Source organism: Protopterus annectens, chromosome 9.part0, assembly GCF_019279795.1.
Source record: "Protopterus annectens isolate FY-2018-M chromosome 9.part0, PAN1.0, whole genome shotgun sequence".
NCBI lineage: Eukaryota > Metazoa > Chordata > Ceratodontiformes > Protopteridae > Protopterus > Protopterus annectens.
Window position 1 is genome coordinate 783,401,175 of NC_056743.1, and position 19,405 is coordinate 783,420,579.

A 19,405-nucleotide genomic window follows, 5' to 3' on the forward strand; every position below is an offset into this window, starting at 1 on the left:
AAGAAATTGCTTGAACAAAGGATCACGAAAACAATGGTGGGTCACAATCATAGTGAGCTGAAATTGCTGCAGCATGAATCTTAATGGAAGAGAAAGACAAACCTTTGTCCAATAACTCAGTAAGATATTGAAGAGCCACACTCAAATTAGGCTCAGAAATCTCCAAATTGTTGCTGCACTCCAAAATAAAAATCTCTTCCATTTTTCTCGTACACTTTCCTTGTACTAGGTCTTCTGGCTTCCATAATCACATTTAAAACTTGTTGAGGAAGTTGAGACCTGCTGTCTTTCAAAACAGAATATGCCAGGCTGTTAGATGAAGAGAGTGAAGCTTGACATTGAGCAGGTGACCGTCCCTCTGAGACAACAGGTGCGGAATCAAGGGTAAAGGCCATGGAGGCTTCCTTACCAGACTCCTCAGTAATGGGTACCAGTGCTGCCGAGGCCAATCTGGAGCTATTAAAATCATCCTTGGCTTGTCTTGTCTGACCTTTAGAAGCACCTTTGGGAGAAGAGGCAGAGGTGGAAAAGCATACACATGAAGATTTTTCCAACTGAAAGAAAGAGCATCCACTTTCCAAGCTGTGTGATGAAACCTCTTTGTGCAAAACTTTGGCAGCTGGTGGTTTAGTGGAGAAGCGAACAGATCTATGTCTGGAGTTCCCATGACACTGTCAATTTTTGAAATACATGAAGATCCAGTTTCCACTCGTGGGGATCCATGATTTGTCTGCTTAACACATCTGCTAAGGAGTTCTGTGCTCCGGCAGAAACCTTGCCTGAAGAGTTAGTTGCAAGCTGAGCGCAGTCTCCCATAAAATCATTGCTTGCCTGCACAATGGGTAAGAATGTGTTCCCCTTGTTTGTTGATGTACCACATGACAGTTGTGTTGTCTGTTAGAATCAACACCTGCCCTGGAAGAAGTAACTCCTTGAAAGCCATTAATGCAAACTGGACTGCTAACATCTCTTTCATGTTGATATGTAGATGCTGTAGTCTGGCAGGCCACTTGTCTTGTATCCACTTTCCATTTAGATGAGCTCCCCAAGCAATGTCTGAGGCATCTGTCGTTAGAATCTGACTAGCCTCTGGCCGGGTCACAGAGAGTCCCTTGTTTAGGTGACATTCCTGAGCCCACCACAAAAATTCCTTTTGAATGCAAGGTATTATTTGAATGACAGTGTCCAAATCCTGGCAGTGCTGTGTCCATACATTTTGAGATACCATTGCAGCTTCCTCATATGCAGTTTGGCATTGGGAAGCACCAGAATACAAGATGCCATGAACCCTAAGGCTTGAAGGACTGTCCTTGCAGTCAGCCGGACTGAAGAGATAGTTGATGGAAGTAACTGGAAAGATTCTTTTGTTTGTCCGGGTTAAAAAGGCCATCTGGGCTGCTGTATTCAGTCTCACACCCAGAAAGCACATGTCTTGAGAGGGTACTAGACTGGACTTTATTTCGTTCACAGAATACCCTAGGCATCTTAGCACTGCTATGACATAATCCAAATGCTGTAGAAGGTTTTCCTTTTCTTGAGCTAGAATCAGACAGTCGTCAAGTAAGGATAGATTTGAATTCCTTTTAGCCTGAAGTAAGCTATCACTGGAGCCAGAACCTTTGTGAATACTCTGGGCGCAGTGGATAAGCCAAAGGGCAATGCAGAGAACTGATAATGAGAATTTCCAGCTCAAACGCAGACACTTCCTGCAACTTAGTCTTATAGGCACATGAAGGTAAGCTTCCTTGAGATCTAAAGTTACCATCCAGTGATCTTTGCCCAGCAGAGGTAAAAGCTGTTGTAACGTCAACATTTTGAACTTGGGAATGTCCAGATAAGTGTTGAGGATAGATAAATCCAAAATTGGTCTCCACGTGTTCCCCTTCTTGGTACTAGGAACAGGCGAGAATAAAATCCTAGGCCCCTTTCTGGCACAGGAACTGGCTGAATGGCCCCTATTTGGAGCAACAGAGAAATTTGCTTGTGAGCCTCTTTTCTTTGTAGAGGAGGGATGTCTGGCATGCCTTTGAAAGGAGGCAAGGTATGGAAATAAAACCTGTAACCGTGGTGAATGATATCCAGAACCCATCTGTCTTGGGTAATTAAATCCCAATTTTCTTTGAAAAGAGACAGCCTTCCTCCCAAAGGTGCTGCCAGGCGAGCATGTACTGGCAGCTGAAAAGGCATGTCATTGGGTATGCTTACGAAAGAACTGTGCCCTGCCCTCACCAGAAGTCTGAGCAGGGGAACTCCTGTCCTAGGTCTAAAGAACCTTGAGCTCTGCCCCTACCACGTCTAGACCTACCCCTAGACTGGGAATCATAAGCAGGATAAGTCCATTCCTTAGTAGGCCAATTTCTACTAAACTTCGGAGGCTGCACCTGCAAAAAATCCTTAACAGTTTGCATAGACTTAGCCTTGTCCTCCATTTTCTTTAAAACTGCTTCCACAGGCGAACCAAACAACACATCAGACTGCAAAGGAGCATCCAAAATCCTTGTTTTAACATGCTCAGCTAAATTCTGATCTCTCAACCAGGCATGCCTCGAAGAACAGAACCCTGTAATGTGCAAGCTGCAGTGCCAGCTGAATGAAGGCATCAGGGCTTGTCTTGCATTTCTTTATCAAGCCTTTTCCAAATTCTCGGAATGGTAAGACATGGAAGTCAACATCATTAGCCAAGGCTTGAGCAACCTTCAAGGAACTGTTTATTATTTCTTGGCACTGTTACAACAGAAAAATAAGCAATATATTAAACAAAACTGCAACAACTGTACCTTTTTCTGAACAGGACAAACCAACAGAATGTACACCAGTAAGACTGTGTCTACTACAAAAAACAATTACCAGCATAGTGAAACACAATAAGCATAACCTAATAACTACCGTAGATATTAACATAAAAATGGAATGAGTCAAAACATCATACCTTCAAAGGCTAGCAACCTCTAATAATCTGACCCAACTACTAAATGATAGAAAAAGACCAAAGATTATATTACAAAAAATCCTATATTTGACATCCTATAATTAACTTCCCAGTTTAAAAAACATTTTTGTTCTACCCAATACAATCAAAGATAGTTGTTCTACAACTGCATCATGTCATTGCAAGCCATCAAAACTACTCCTGAAATAATTTGTTCTGGATCCACTCATGATTTTAGCAAATTCACATTAAATTCTGAGACAGAACACATTGATTGGGCACCTGTCTGTGACTGTAAATATCTTACTACAGCTCATTCAATCTTCCACAGTTTGATAAATCCATCGAGGACAGACTACATCCACTAGCTAGAAAGACAATAAAAGCTTATTCAACTCCACGGCTTGCCCTGATCAACAAACCTAAAAAGATAGGGAACAAGGCATGGTTGACATGGAAAATATCTCAAAATAACCCCTCTTACTTTCAAACCTACCTGAACTTCAACTGCAAAGCAAGACTTCCAACAAATATGACAAAAATTGAACATATCAGGCAAAAGCAAATACCCTATTTAACACAGCCTAAACAGTTTTGTCAGCAAAAAAATCCTATGCAATCATATTTGTTTTCTTAAAATGATGCAAAATAAGAAGTTCTGTACTCACCATAACGTTCCATGTTTGTAGTCCATCTTGCCCTTCATTCTTATACATGGGTTTGGAGCCGATCGTCGGCTCCGACTAGGTCTTTAACAAGCTCAAAGTCTTCTAGTTGGCTCATGGCTAGGTAGGTATCCCATGGTGCACTACAATCTCAGATCTTGTTTGCTGCTAAGAGAAATAATAACAACCATATAGAAAAGAACCCAATAATAAAATGTCTCCAGTGAATAATAACAATACTCTTCTGTCTCCAAATACTTCCAGAATGGAGGTAGGACGGTGGGTTCGTAAGAATAAAGGGTGAGATGGACTACAAACATTTAATGTTATGGTAAACATGGAATGTTATGGTAAGTACATAACTTCTTTATGTTCTGTAGTCCTATCTCGCCTTCTTTTTTACACATGGGACAGTGTCCCTAGCACCTTATTCTTGGGTGGCTCAAGGAAAAATACTCCAGAGTACCGTGGAACCAAATCATGCTCTACCCCTGGAGGTCAAATCCAATTTGTGATGAGTAACAAATGTGTGAGGGGTAGCCCAAGTTGCTGCTGCACAGATATGATCAAGTGGAACCCTGGCTTGAAAGGCTGCAGAGGTAGAATGAGATCTCGTAGAATGAGCCTTAATTTTGAAAGGTAAAGGCTTACCATCAGAAGTGTAAATGTGAGCTATACAGCTAGAGATCCAATTAGACAGTGTCACTTTGGAAACTGGTAGACCTTATCTGGAGTCGGAGTAGGAAATAAATAATTGGTCTGACTTCCTGAATTCCTTAGTCCGGAGCAAATAAAAACTTAATTGTCTATGAACATCCATCTGATGAAACCTGTATTCTGCTGCATTGGAATGATTAGGGAAGAACACTGGAAGCTCTACGGATTGGTTCAAAGTGTTATGGGAACATACCTTGAGGACAAAGGATGGATTAGTACGAAGAAATACTCTGTCTTTGTGAAATATCAAATAAGGGGGTTTGACAGACAGTGCTTGTAACTCTGATGACAGACAGTGCTTGTAACTCTGATACTCATCTAGCAGATGTGATTGCCACCAGAAACAAAGTTTTCCAAGAGAGAAACTTCAAAGGCGATGAATGAGAAGGCTCAAAGGGTGGAGACATTAATTTGGATAGCACAAAATTCAAGACCCATGAAGCAACTGGTTCCTGAAAGGGGGGGGTCTTAAAGTGGCACCTTTAAGGAAGGTCTTGCACAACCTATGTGACATCAGATTAGAATAGTGTAGACCTAGATGAAAATTAGAAATCGCTGCCAATTGAACCCTGATTGTGACAGCTGCAGATCCCTGGTGGAAAAGTTCAGATAAAAATTCCAAAACCACTGGAACAGAAGCGGTATGAGGGTCAACATTCTTTTTCTCAGCCCAGATAGAGAACCTCCTCCCATTTACTGGAATATAATTTCCTAGTGGAGGGTTTATGAGAGGACATAAGGATATGAGTCATGGAGGGTGAGAAGTTGTGAAGCCTGACTAGGGATGGAACTGGAGCAGCCAAGCTGTCAAATTGAGGGCGTGTAGGGTGGGGTGAAGCGAGCCTGACATGTGCGTGAAGAGATCTGGCACTGGGTCCAGAATCCATGGACAGTCTAGAAGGTGAAGCCCGAGAAAGGGGAACTTAACCTGTCGAGGCCAGTAAAGAGTAACGAGGATCAGTTTGCTTCCCAGCAATTTCGCTTTCTGAATCACCTTGGATATAAGAGGAAAGGGAGGGAAAGCATAAAGGAGACCCAGAGGCCAATCGTGAACAAGTGCGTCTCTTTGTGACTCACCTGGGGGTGGGGGGGGGATGAGGGAGAAATAGCTGCTGCATTTGGCATTGATTGGGCTGGCAGAGAGATCGCAACAAGGTTGTCTCCATCTGTGGAAAATCTGCTCCGCTATTTCCTGCTTCAGAGACCACTCGTGAGGCATCAAAATTGCTCGGCTGAGTTTGTCGGCTATCACGTTGGTTATCCCCGGGATGTGCGTCACCACCAGAAAACGCTGGGAAGATATCACTCATTTCCAAACTGGAATGGCCTCTCGACAGAGTGGGTATGATCTGGTTCCGCCTTGTTTGTTGATATACCATACTACCGACATGTTGTCCGATTGTATTGCAATTGTCCCAAGAGGAAGAAGGTCATGAAATGCTTGCAATGCCAGTAGCACCGCCCTCATCTCTAGAACACGGATATGCAGATGAGCCTCATGATCTTGTCATGTGCCTTGGACAGTCCTGCCTAGACAATGCCCCCCCACCCTATCTGTGAGGCATCCATGGTCACAGTAGCAATGGGTTGGCGAGGGACAAATGGAGTGCCCATGGTTAACTGACTGGGATGAATCCACCAAATGAGGTCCTTTTTGCAAGAGTCTTAACAGAATGTGATGGGTTAAGGGTAGTTGTTGGAAGGACCACTGGGACGACAGGAGCCACTAAAGAATCTTCATGTGTAGTCTGGCTAGCGGCACTAGTAGTATGGTAGAAGCCATGGTCCCTAGAAGCTTCAGAACAGTCTTGGCCTTGACTTTTTGGAGGGGGAGAAGATGGCGAATTTGAAGAACCAGATTCTGTGCCCTTTCTACTGGAAGACAAGCCAACATGGCTATTGTGTCTATTTCTGCACCTATAAAAATCACAAATTGAGGAGGCAATAAGGCAGATTTTTCCCAAATGATAGTAATCCACAACTGGGTACAGAGTTAAATAGTAGCGTCCCTGGTCTGAAGAAGTAGATGCCTGGGGTGAGGGTGGTCAGGAGCCAGTCGTCCAGATACGGAAACACCTGGAATCCTCGACGTCTCAGGTGAGCTGTCACTACTGCCATACACTTGGTGAACACGCTGGAGGCTGTGGTGAGACCAAAGGGCAGAGCACAAAACTGGTAGTGACTGGCTCCCAGCCGGAAGCGTAGGTGACTCCTTGACGCCCTGTTCATTATTATGTCGTAGTAAGCGTCTTGGAGGTCTATTGAGCACATCCAAGTGTCTTTCCCTAGTAATGGGAGTATAGACTGCACTGTCACCATCCAGAACTTGTCCTTCTGTATGGATTCATTTAATTTGCTGAGGTCCAATATAGGCCTCCAGTCCCCTGTACGTTTTGGCACTAAAAAGAATCTGGAATAAGTTCCGAATCCTATTTGGTCTGCGGGGACGGTTTGGATGACTCTCTTTGCCAGCAACTTGTTGATCTCCACAGTTGCTTGATCCCTGTGATTGGGTGGAACATCCGGGATCCTCTTGGGAACATGAGGTGGCAGAGAAAAGGGTATGGAATAACCTCTGGTGATAATTCTTTGTACCCATTTGTCTTGAGTGATACTTAGCCAGGCTTCTGGATACAAAGAAATGTGACCCCCGACCAGCTCCAGAGAAGCACAGTTGGGCCCCACATCAGGAGCGCTGCTAGGGCCGGCCTCGAAATGAATCACGGCCTCTCTGGTTGTGTGGTATGGCCCTGCCTCTAGGGCGACATCTACCATTTCCTCCTCCTCCTCCTCTGCCTCTGAAGGAGGAGTTAACCTGTGCATCCTGGAAAAACCTCTGGGACTTCTTGAACCACATTTTGTCACCTCTCTCACCCTTGGGGTGCAGTCAAGAGGGGACGGTAAAATGTACTCCCACAGCACAGTGTGTTTTCCCTTCTTGCTCGCACCAGGTGAGTATGTCCTTTACCTTAGGGCCAAACAATGAAGAGCCGTCAAAGGGGGCTTTGGTAAAGGTAGACTTGAACGGGTCTGCAAAATTACACAAGCGCATCCAGGAATGCCGCCTTAGGGAAAATCCTGAACCCGCTGCTCTGCTTGCTCCATTGGCTGCATAAGAGATGAACCTCATGGACATGTTGACAATAGAATTCAAGGTGGACAACTGGGCAGACACCTTCTCAGGGACTCCCTCAACGGATGTACCTTGTAGAGTCTCTCCTAACTCCTTAAGGAGATCTCTCTGAAGCCTCGTGAAGTGTGTAAGGTAGTTCAGCGATCTAAGAGTAAATGCCACTGAAGAAAAGATATGCTTCCCGTATCTGTCCATCGTTTGAGATTCTTTACTCGGTGGATGAACAGAAGTAGTAGTCTCCACTAGCTCCTTCTTAGTGGCCGCCACCACCACCATGGCATCTACAGGAACACCCTTTGACAAAAATTCCTTCTCCTTGGGAGCTGATAGGACTGACTCCACTGCATCAGGAGTATCCCACACCTTCCGACTAATGAGCTCTAACAGTTCATCGAAGGGTGGAGACACCAAAGAGGCTGAAGGTTGAGACCTGAAAGCCTTCAGGTACACAGACTCCTCATCAGAAAGGGAGACAGTGGGCCAACCACACCTCTGCTTAAGGATCTCCAGGGAGTCTACAAAGGAGACATCATCAGAGGACAACTTGGGGGACCCTTCTGACTCCTCTAGGTCGGTGTCCGAGGTAAGAGACTCGTACTGGGAGTCTACATGCTTCCTCTTGCATGTCCTCTTCCGAGGGGCTCCTCGGAAGGATATTCCGGGGAGGTCTCTGAAGAATGGGGGCCACTAGCCAGTGGCTCCTGAGGCTGCGGGTCTCTGCTGTCCAGAGAGGGAGTACGTGCTGAGACAGAAGTAGGTGCCCTAGGGGAAAGAGTGTAAGTATCCCTTTTTGCTGTTGATCGGGACAGCACACTCCTCATCATCTGGAATGCTGACCTCTCTGGCTCCGAAGACCTCCCCAGCTCCTAGGAGACCTAGAATGCCGGTTTTTAGGGTAACTATGCAAGCAAAGAGCTATGGAGGCTTGAATAAGATGAACTAGCAGACAACTTTGGAAATTGTTTAAAGCATGGCGTAACAGTGGAGCTTTATTGGACGTTTAGTGATTCATCTCCACCACACTGGTGTCTTTAATGTGGCAACAAGAGCAAGGTGAAATACCTTGAACATCTTTGGGTCACATTAATATGTAGCAACATAAGGTGGACATCGATACAATTTGGATTGTTTTAACAGAAGTGGTGCAGAGAGGGCGTGCTCATTTGTCCCAGTTCTTTTTCTAGTTTGTTTTTTGTGTTTGGATTCCTTATCAGACCTAGAATGCCATCGGTTTCAGAGCCATTGGCTCCGAGATAGATGTAGAGTCCGAGCTCAACCTAGCCGACACGCTGAGAGGAAGGCTCGGAACCGAAGAGGTTCGGTTCCAGGCGTCCCTGTCGGGGCCGATCGGAGAGCTTCATCTCCTAGACACCACGGACGGCACCGAGTGTGACAGAGTGGAACTCTGCTCCAAAACAACCTCAAGGGGAGCTGGAACAGAGGGTTTCACCAGCGATACCGAACACTCCGGCTCTGAAAATCCAGCATGGCACGGAGGAAGAATCACAGAAGGGGTGGCGGACTCAAGTGGCCCCGGAGCCGACTAGGTCAGAGCCAACATTTTTAGGTAAGGCAGGTGACTTCAGGAATATCAGCACTACTCTCTCCACATCATCTTCCGATAAGCTCTGGAAGATCTAGAAGATAGAGTGGGAAAACGGGATCTCTGTAATATGGGTGACCTTAATGTAGGAAAGACCAGTAAGGGCTCTGTAGACCGGCACCGATGTCTACTATCAGTGGTCAGCTCCGAACTACCTGATGCTGACACTGTAGCAACAGTAGTAGTAGAAGTAGTACCCTCAATTGGTTCCGAACTCAGTGGAGCCGAGGAGGCAGCAGGTTTGTCAGATTCAGAAATTTTGAGAGGTGGCTCCGATGCACCAGCCGGCGCCGGGGAGGGCCTCTTAGGAGATTTAGATTTCTCCTTTTTCGATCCATGAGACTTAGCACAGGAGGAAAATTTAGCCAGATCTTCCTCAAAAGAGGGCTTAAGGAGACCTTTTAAAATAAGTTAATTCTTTCTCTCCTGCAATACCCTGGCACTAAATGAGTGACAAAATAGGCATGTTTCCTATAAGTGGATGGCGCCAAGACAGTACACGCAGTTACTGTGGCCATCCATTAAAGACATCTTCTGTGAACATTTAACACACTTTTTAAAGCCAGATGGCTTATGATCCTTGACCTCATTAGACATCTCACAGAAGATTGCCAATCAGACACACAGAGAAGAAAGGGAAAGTGGGAGGACTAGGTCCTCGAACTTAAATGGATCTAGCCCTTAAAGTACCAGCAAAGACACAACCACGAGGACTAGGTCCTCTAACTTAAACGGGCCTAACCCTGGTAGAGAAAGAAGGGTGAAAAACGAAGGTCCTCTCTCGCACACACACAGAGAAGAAATACAATCTCTAAATTCAAATCAAGAAAACGAAGGTCAAAAACCCCGTTCTAACTGCAGATACAAATAAGCGGAGAGCTCCACAAACAAAACTATTTATTTTAATCTAAGCACACTGAGAGAAAGCTTATCTAAATTTTGAACTAATACACAGTCTAAACTACGTGCAAATGCGCCTACAACCACTACTATCAACAATATCTGAACTAGGGATATATAAGTATATAGAAAAAGTACAGTTTTGTACCTACCATAAATGTAGATGTTCGAGGATCCACATTGCTGCAGTCATAACCTGTGGGTAGTCCGCTGTCCTCGGTCGGCCCGAATACCAAAGAGTTAGGCTGGCGTCGGTCATGGGCGCCTGGAGCTGACGTCAGTACGTAGTAGTACTTAAGCGCATGACCGACGCCATATCCTCAAGTCTTTCTTGCCCCAGATGTCAGAAGGCCTTAAAAAGAAAAGGCCAGAGCCACAAAAGGAGAAAAATAATAATAACAAACAACAACACCCCCAAACCAAAGAGGGGAAGGAGGGAGGGAAAATAGGACTGCAGCAATGTGGATCCTCGAACATCTACATTTATGGTAGGTACAAAACTGTATTATGTTCTTCATCTCACATTGCTGCAGTCATAACCTGTGGGTAGAATCCCAAAGCAAAGGAAAAGGGAGGCTGGCAAACTAAAAGGCATTAGGGGCTGCTAACATGCCCTGTAAGACTGCAGTGGCAAACCCAGCCCTGGACTTGGAGAAAAGAGGGAGATGATAATGCTTAGTAAAAGTATGAACTGAACTCCAAGTAGCTGCTTCCAAAATGTCCTTAGTAGCTACACCCCTCAAAAAAGCAGTAGAAGTGGCCGTAGCCCTAGTGGAATGGGGTCTAATCCCAGCAGGAACATTCTTCCCATGATGAGAATAACAAAAAGCAATGCAATTACCAATCCACTTTGAAATAGTCTGCTTTGAAACAGCTTTCCCTTGTGAACCCAAAGCAAAAGTAACAAATAACTGTTGAGTCTGTCTGAACTCCTTAGTTCTGCTCAAATAATAACGTAACTGCCTGTGTATATCCAAAGAATGCAAGATTTTTTCCCCCTTATTTTGGGGATTAGCATAAAAGGTAGGCAAATGGATAGACTGGTTCAAGGCCACATTAGAAATCACTTTTGGCATGAAAGTAGGGTTAGTACGCAAAGAATTTCTATCCTTATGGAATATTAGAAATGGTTCAACTGCCATGAGAGCCTGCAATTCAGATACCCTTCTGGCAGAAGTAATGGCCAACAAAAAGGCAGTCTTCCAAGACAAAAACTTCAATTCAGACGTAGCTGCAGGTTCAAAAGGAGGCAAAGTAAGCTTCTCCAACACAAAATTGAGATCCCAGGAAGGAGTAGGAGCTCTACGTGGGGGTCTTATATTTTTTGACCCTCTAAGAAATTGCTTAAACAAAGGGTGAGAAAATAAAGGAGGGTCACAATCATAGTGAGCAGAAATGGCTGCAGCATGAACCTTCACAGAGGAAAACGACAAACCCTTGTCCAGTAATTCAGTAAGGTACTGCAGTGTACAACTCAAATTAGGTACCGAGACATCAAAATCCTTTGTTGTGCTCCAAAGAAAAAATCTCTTCCATTTATCAGCATAAACTTTTCTAGTGCTAGGCCGCCTAGCTTCCAAAATGACATCCAAAACCTGCTGGGGAAGCTGAGAACCCACAGGCTCTAAAACAGAATACGCCAGGCCGTTAGATGCAGGGACTGCACCCTGACATTGAGCAAATGACTGCTCGACTGGGACAACAAATGAGGAAGCTGTGGTAAAGGCCAAGGAGGCTCCTGAATTAGACTTCTCAGCAGAGGATACCAGTGCTGACGTGGCCAATCTGGTGCTATTAAAATCATGCAAGGCTTGTCCCTCCTGACTTTCAAGAGTACCTTGGTAAGGAGAGGCATAGGAGGAAAAGCATAGACGTGAAGGTTGTTCCAACTGAAAGATAGAGCGTCCACTTTCCAAGCTTTTGGGTGAAACATCCTTGTGCAAAATTTTGGTAGTTGGAAATTTAGAGGAGAAGCGAACAGATCTATGTCTGGAGTCCCCCAAGCCACTGTCAACTGTTGAAATACCTGAGGATCCAATTTCCACTCGTGGGGATCCACAATTTGTCTGCTCAATACATCTGCTAGGGAGTTCTGTGCTCCTGGCAGAAACCGTGCTTGAAGAGTGATGTGCAACCCCAGAGCAGTCTCCCACAATATCATAGCTTGTCTGCAAAGAGGGTAAGAATGGGTCCCCCTGCTTGTTGATGTACCACATGACTGTAGTGTTGTCTGTTTGAATCAACACCTGTCCTGGTTGAAGTAGGCCCTTGAAAGCCATCAGGGCAAACTGGACTGCTAACATCTCCTTCATGTTGATATGCAAATGCTGTAATTTGGGAGGCCACGTGTCTTGAATCCATTTCCCATTTAAGTGTGCTCCCCAAGCCAGGTCTGAGGCATCCGTCGTTAAGATCTGACTCGCCTCTGGTCGGGTCACAGAGAGTCCCTTGTTTAGGTGACATTCCTGTGCCCACCACAAGAATTCCTTCTGGATGCACGGTATTATTGGAATGACAGTGTCCAAATCATGGCAGTGTTGAGTCCATACACTTTTGAGGTACCATTGTAGCTTCCTCATATGCAGTTTGGCATTGGGAAGTACCAGAATGCAAGATGCCATGAACCCCAAGGCTTGAAGGACTGTCCTTGCAGTCAGCCTGGACTGTACTGATAATTGCTGGAAGTAGAGGTGAAGAGTTCTTTGTCCGGGGTCAGAAAAGCCATCTGAGAGGCTGTATTCAGTCTCACACCCAGAAAGCACATGTCCTGAGAGGGTACTAGACTGGACTTTGTTTCGTTCACAGAATACCCTAGGCACCTTAAAACTGCCATTACATACTGTAGCTGTTGAAGTAACTTGTCTTTGTCTTGAGCAAGAATCAGGCAATCGTCCAGATAAGGATAAATTTGAATTCCCCTCAGCCTTAAGAAAGCTATTACAGGAGCCAGAAAGTACAGTTTTGTACCTACCATAAATGAAGATGTCCGAGAGGAATGCATCTGCAGTCCTTACAAATGGGTTGTCCTGTCGTCAGGCAGCCCTTCGGTCGTCCGGATTCCAAAGTCTGGGTCTGGCTTCGGCTGGTGTCGCACTTCACCCGACGTCACAGCTGCAGTTATTCGGGTATAAAGGCATCAGCCGACGCCATTTTCCTCAGTGTTTCTTGCCCCAGATGCCAGGTGCCCTCCTGGAAGGCTAAATTTGGATAAATGCCAATGATTCCAAATAATATAGAGTAAACACAAAAATGAGCATGTATGTACATATATACAAACAAATACACCATAATAGATCGCCCCCAAGCTAGCTGAAGGCTGGCAAATACACTAGGAGTACCTCAGAGGGGAAGGAGGGTGGGTAATCCTGACTGCAGATGCATTCCTCTCGGACATCTACATTTATGGTAGGTACAAAACTGTACTATGTCCTTCAAGGATGCATCTGCAGTCCTTACAAATGGGTAGAATACCATAGCTAAACAAGGGGAGGAGGAAGAGTAGTGATTATGGTGTAGCTAGGATCCCTTGCAAAACAGCAGTGGCAAAACCTGCTCGGGATCTAGAGTATAAAGGCAAATTGTAATGCTTGGCAAATGTATGCACGGAGGTCCAGGTAGCAGCCTCTATAATGTCCTTGACAGCCACTCCTCGTAAGAAAGCTGTGGTAGTGGCTGTAGCTCTTGTGGAGTGAGGCCTGATGTTTTCTGGAGTTTTCTTTCCATGGTAGGAGTAACAAAATCTAATGCAATTTCCTATCCATTTGGAGATTGTCTGTTTTGAAATTGGTTTTCCTTCCTTTCCTGTGGCATATGCTACCAGTAGCTGGTCAGTTCTCCTATTGGACTTAGTCCTGTCCAGGTAGTAGCGTAACTGCCTGTGTACATCCAAGGTATGCAAAAGCCTTTCTCCCCTGTTCTGCGGATTTGGGAAGAACGTAGGTAGGTGAATAGCCTGGTTTAATGACACTCTGGATACCACCTTAGGCATAAATGTAGGATTTGTTCTCATAGACACTCTATCTTGATGGAAGATCAGGAAGGGTTGTACTGCCATTAGTGCCTGTAGTTCAGAGACCCTTCTTGCTGAGGTTATTGCCAGCAGAAAGGCCGTTGTCCATGATAAGTATTGCAATTCTGCTGTTGCTGCTGGTTCGAAGGGAGGAAGTGTTAATTTCTCTAGCACAAAGTTCAAGTCCCATGCTGGCAATGGCGGTTTTCTGGGAGGTTTCACATTTTTAATTCCTCTTAGAAATTGTCTGAGCAGGGGATGCGAAAAGACAGGAGGATCCAAGCTATACTGTGCTGAAATAGCTGATGCATGTATCTTGATGGAAGAGTAGGACAGGCCTGTGTGGAAAAGCTCTGCCAAGTACTCCAGGATGTTGGCCATGTTTACTAGAGTCACATCTTCTCCCTTTGCAGTACTCCAAATGAAATATCTTTTCCATTTTGCAGCATAATTCTTTCTTGTTGAAGGTCTGCGTGCCTCCAGGATTATGTCTTTAACCCTTTGGGATAAGTTTGGGTTAGCTGCTGTTATGTAATGTTCCAAGCAGTTAGCTGCAGTGTTTTCAGGTTTGGATGCAGGATGCTGTAATTGTTCTGGGTTAACAATAATGGGATCAGGGGTAGTGCCCATATTTGTTCCCGAGACATTGCCCTCAGCAATGGGTACCAATGTTGTCTTGGCCAGTCTGGAGCTATCAGAATGATCCTGGGATGGTCCTCTTTGATCTTCAGAAGCACCTTGTGCATCAAAGGAAGTGGTGGAAATGCGTATGCTGTCAGGTCTTTCCAACTGAAAGAGAGGGAGTCCACCTTCCAAGCAAGTGGGTGGTACGTCCTTGTGCAGAATTTCTTTAGCTGGTGATTGACCGGAGATGCAAACAAGTCTATTTGTGGTAATCCCCATTCCCTTGTGATGGCTTTGAAGATGTCCGGATGAAGCATCCATTCGTGGGCATCTGTGGTTGTTCTGCTTAATATGTCTGCTAGAATGTTTTCTTTTCCTGGTACAAAGATTGCTTGCAACTGAATGTTGTTGGTCAGGGCCACATCCCATAGGTCCAGGGCCAGCCGGCATAGAGGATATGAATGGGTGCCCCCCTGTTTGTTGATGTACCACATAACTGTGGTGTTGTCTGTCCTTATCATCAACTTGCCTTCTTGGAGAAATGGTCTGAATGACTGGATTGCCAATTTTACTGCCAGCATTTCCTTTAGATTTATGTGTAGGCGCAGCTGATCTTGAGTCCATAAGCCTTGTATACACTTGCCCTGCATGTGTGCTCCCCAACCGAGGTCTGAGGCATCTGTCGTAATGGTTTGGCTTGGTTGGCTGTTGCAGAAGGGTAGTCCTGGGTTTGATTGACAGGCCTGAGCCCACCATAGGAACTCCTGTTTCAGGCATGGGATTATTGGAATTTTGGTTTCTAGGCTGTGCTTGTGCTGGGACCACAAATTCCTTAGGTACCACTGTAGCTTTCTCATATGCAGCCTGGCATGAGGGACCAGGATTATGCAGGATGCCATGAAGCCTAGAGCTTGCAGTACTTTTCTTGCAGTTAGGTGGTTCTGCTTTGTTAATGCCAAAAAATAGAGAGGTAGTTGTTCTTTCTTTTCTGCAGTTAGGAATGCCATTTGTTTTGCTGTGTCCAGCTCTGCACCCAGGAAGGTTATTCTTTGGGATGGAATCAGCCTTGACTTTTTTATACTGACTGTATATCCCAAGGCTTGCAGCAGGTAAATGACTTTTTGTAAATCTTCTGCTAGTTTGCTTTTGTTGTCCGCTTGTATCAGGCAGTCGTCCAGGTAGGGATAAATTTGGATTCCCTGGAGCCTGCAATGAGCTATTACTGATGCCAGGCATTTTGTGAACACTCTGGGCGCAGTAGATAAGCCAAAGGGCAATGCTGAAAATTGATAATGCTCTGATCCTGCAAGAAATCTGAGGTATCTTCTGCAAATTGGTCTTATGGGGACGTGCAGGTATGCCTCCTTGAGATCTAGAGTTACCAGCCAAGACTCCTTGCCCAGCATGGGAAGAAGCTGCTGTAGGGTCAGCATTTTGAATTTTGGAACAATAAGGAATGTGTTTAAAGCGGACAGGTCTAGAATGGGTCTCCATTTGTTTTCTTTTCTTGGTACCAGGAAGAGTCTGGAGTAAAATCCCTTTCCGTGCTCCATAGGTGGTACCCTTTCCACAGCTTTCATTCTTAATAGCTGAGATATTTGTTTTAGAGCTTCTGTCCTTTGAGAAGGTGGTAGGTTTGGCATTCCTCTCTTCCCTGGTAGAGTATGGAAATGGAACCTGTAACCTTGGTCTATAGTTTGCAAAATCCATTTTTCCCTTGTTATGCAGTGCCAGTTTTTTGAGAATAATGTTAGTTTTCCGCCTCAGGGTGCTTCTAGTTGTTCCCTGGTAGGCGGTGCCACTGTCAAGTCACTGTGATTGAGTTGTTGTAGTGGTGGTGGCTGTGTCTGTGCCTCGCTGGTTGTTACCTTGCCATTGGCGTCCCCTGTAGGCACCCTGGATTGGTTTCTGCCTCTTGAACGCCTATTCCTGCCTCTCTGGGCCTTAGAGGAGTCTGGAAAGGACCAATTTTTGGAGGGCCAGTTCCTGCTAAACCTTGGAGGTTGAACCTGTAAAAAATCTTTCACCGTTTGTACAGATTTTGCCTTTTCTTCCATCTTTTTGAGCACCTGTTGAGCAGGGGAACCAAATAAATTGTCCTTGTCCATGGGTGCATCCAAAAGCTTTGATTTGACATGGTCTGGTAATGCCTGTTCTTTCAACCATGCATGTCTCCTGATCACTGTGCCAGTCATGGCTGATCTAAAGGAAGCCTCCAGTGCATCATAGCCGCATTTTAAAGAATGGTTACTAACCTGCTGTATGTTATGTACCATTTCCTGAACATATTTCTTATCTAAAGATTCTTCAGAGGAAAGCTTTTTAGTTAACTGGTCAAGCATAAACTCTTGATATTGAATCATATGAAATTGGCAGTTCAAAGCCCTAGCTGACAAGGTGGCAGAAGTGTAAACTTTTTTACCCCATCTCTCTAAGGACCTGGATTCCCTTTCAGAGGGGAGGGGGTTTTTGGTAGAAGTAGCAGCTACAGCTTTAGGGCCCTGAGCGATGGTCTCTGGATCTGCCAAGGGAGCCTTGTATAAATGGTGGTGAGTGTCCGGGACCCTGTAGAACCTATCGGGCTTAGCAGGAGCCGGAGGTAAAGAATCAGGAGCAGTGCAAGCATCATTAAATGCATCATCTACAACAGAAAGAACTGGAGGTATAGCCAAAGGCCTATGTTGTGGTAAATGTAGGAAGGTTCTAAGCCTTTTTATGGAGTCTGAAAAATCTTGGCCCTGCCACTGGAATTGTTCCCTCATAGCATGCAATGTTTCCCCAAAGGAAAATTCCTCAGGTGGAGAGGCTGAAGGAATGGACTCCTCAGCATCAGAGTCTTCTTAAGGAGAATAAGGAGCCTCAGGAAGTTCTGAATGTTCTGATTCATCAGAACCACCATCAGAGGATACTGGTTCAGGGAGCTCTGCTCTAGGTCTCTTTTATGGGGGGGGGGGGGAGAGGACCTGTCTGGATGGGGCTGGGAACCACGGATTAAAGTAATTAAATCCTCAGCCAAAGAAAGCATATGAGAGCTAGTGCTGGGCCTGTGTGGGGGTGGTTTGGCAGGCACAGATTTTGAAGCTTTGGCTGCTTTGGCCCTGGCAAAGGCCTTAATAGACATGGCTGCAGGAGGCCTAGCAGCTCCACGTGCAGGGGTAGAAACATCCAGGGGAACTGTGTCTGATAAATCCTGGGAAACCGCAACAGAAGGCTGATTTTCAGAAGCAGATTCTACCAGGTTAGAAGAGGCCTCGGAAGTAGGCATGGTTTCAGCTGGAGAAAGAACCGCTTGTTCGGTTTCGGCCGAAACCGAGACACTCGCGGTTGGCTTAATCGCGGTTTCGGCCGAAACCGCGGACCGCGAGTGTCGGTCCTTTTCTTTCCGTTTTTTGGCAATTTGCGCTGTCGGAGGATCCGACGGCATAATGTAGGCAAAATCAGAGCCGAAAATTTGTTCAGCAAACTCCGACCGACGTCTGAGCGTCCGTCGGGTAAAAGAAGAGCAGGCTAGACAAGCTGCTACGTCGTGGTCTGGGCCTAAGCAATGTATACAGTAGGAGTGGAAATCTTTATGAGGTATTTGTTTCCCACAGGATAAACAGTTATTAACTTTCTCTGACATCGGCTGAGGCAAGAAAGAGTCCCCAACGGGGTACTTAGCTTTATGAAGTCTTCGAAGTAGTATTCGGTAGTAGTAATCTCTGGATCTGACCGACCGGCACTTGCGAACAGCTTCTGCTTCGGGCGCCACGCGGCAAGAAAGACTGAGGAAAATGGCGTCGGCTGATGCCTTTATACCCGAATAACTGCAGCTATGACGTCGGGTGAAGTGCGACACCAGCCGAAGCCAGACCCAGACTTTGGAATCCGGCCGACCGAAGGGCTGCCTGACGACAGGACAACCCATTTGTAAGGACTGCAGATGCATCCTTGAAGGACATCCTTTGTGAACACCCTGGGCGCAGTAGATAAACCAAAGGGCAATGCAGAGAACTGATAATGAGAAGTGCCAGCCCGAAAACGCAGGAATCTCCTGCAGCTGGGCCTGATAGGAATGTGAAGATAGGCTTCTTTGAGATCCAGAGTTATCATCCAGTGATCTTTGCCTAGCAGAGGCAGAAGTTGCTGTAATGTTAACATCTTGAACTTTGGAATGTCTAGGTATGTATTGAGAATGGACAAATCCAGAATTGGCCTCCAAGTGTTTCCTTTCTTTGGCACTAGGAATAGATGAGAATAAAACCCTAGGCCTTCTTCTGACGTAGGTACCACCTGGATTGCCCCATCTGTAAAAGCAAAGAAATTTGTTCCTGAGCCTCCAGCCTTTGCCGAGGAGGTACATCTGGCATGCCTTTGAAAGGGGGAAAAGTGTGAAAATAAAACTTGTAGCCTTGATTTATTATGTCCAACACCCATTTGTCCTGGGTGACCAAATGCCAATTTTGCTTGAAAAGTGCCAACTTTCCTCCTAGAGGAGCTGCCAGAAAGGAAGGATCTGGCAGCTGGAGATACAGGTCATTGGGTCTGTTTACGAAAAGGCTGACCCCTGCCCTCACCAAAAGAGTGTGCAGGAGAACTCCAAGTCCTAGGTCTGAAAGAACCCTGAGCGTGAGCCCTGCCCCTACCACGTCTAGATCTGCCCTTAGACTGAAAATCTGAAGAAGGGTAAGACCATCCTCTAGCAGGCCAATTCCTGCTAAACTTAGGGGGCTGCACTTGCAAAAATTCCTTAACCGTCTGCATAGACTTAGCTTTGTCTTCCATCTTTTACAAAACTGACTCCACAGGGGAACCAAAAAGAACTTCAGATTGAAGGGGAGCATCC

At 45.6% G+C, this 19,405-nt stretch overlaps 1 protein-coding gene across 4 annotated transcripts in view; it reads right to left on the minus strand.

The window, feature by feature from the left end:
- The window catches only part of CPT1C (carnitine palmitoyltransferase 1C), a 1,701,035-nt gene that overhangs the window by 411,782 nt on the left and 1,269,848 nt on the right, over positions 1 to 19,405 (minus strand). For 2 of the 4 annotated variants that reach the window (XM_044083411.1, XM_044083413.1), the window contains exon 14: positions 2,560 to 2,724. The exons of the other annotated variants lie outside the window; for them this stretch is intronic. In XM_044083411.1, the coding sequence (XP_043939346.1) occupies positions 2,560 to 2,724 (165 nt within the window). The remainder of the gene's footprint in view (positions 1 to 2,559; positions 2,725 to 19,405) is intronic. 4 annotated transcript variants of the gene reach the window in all.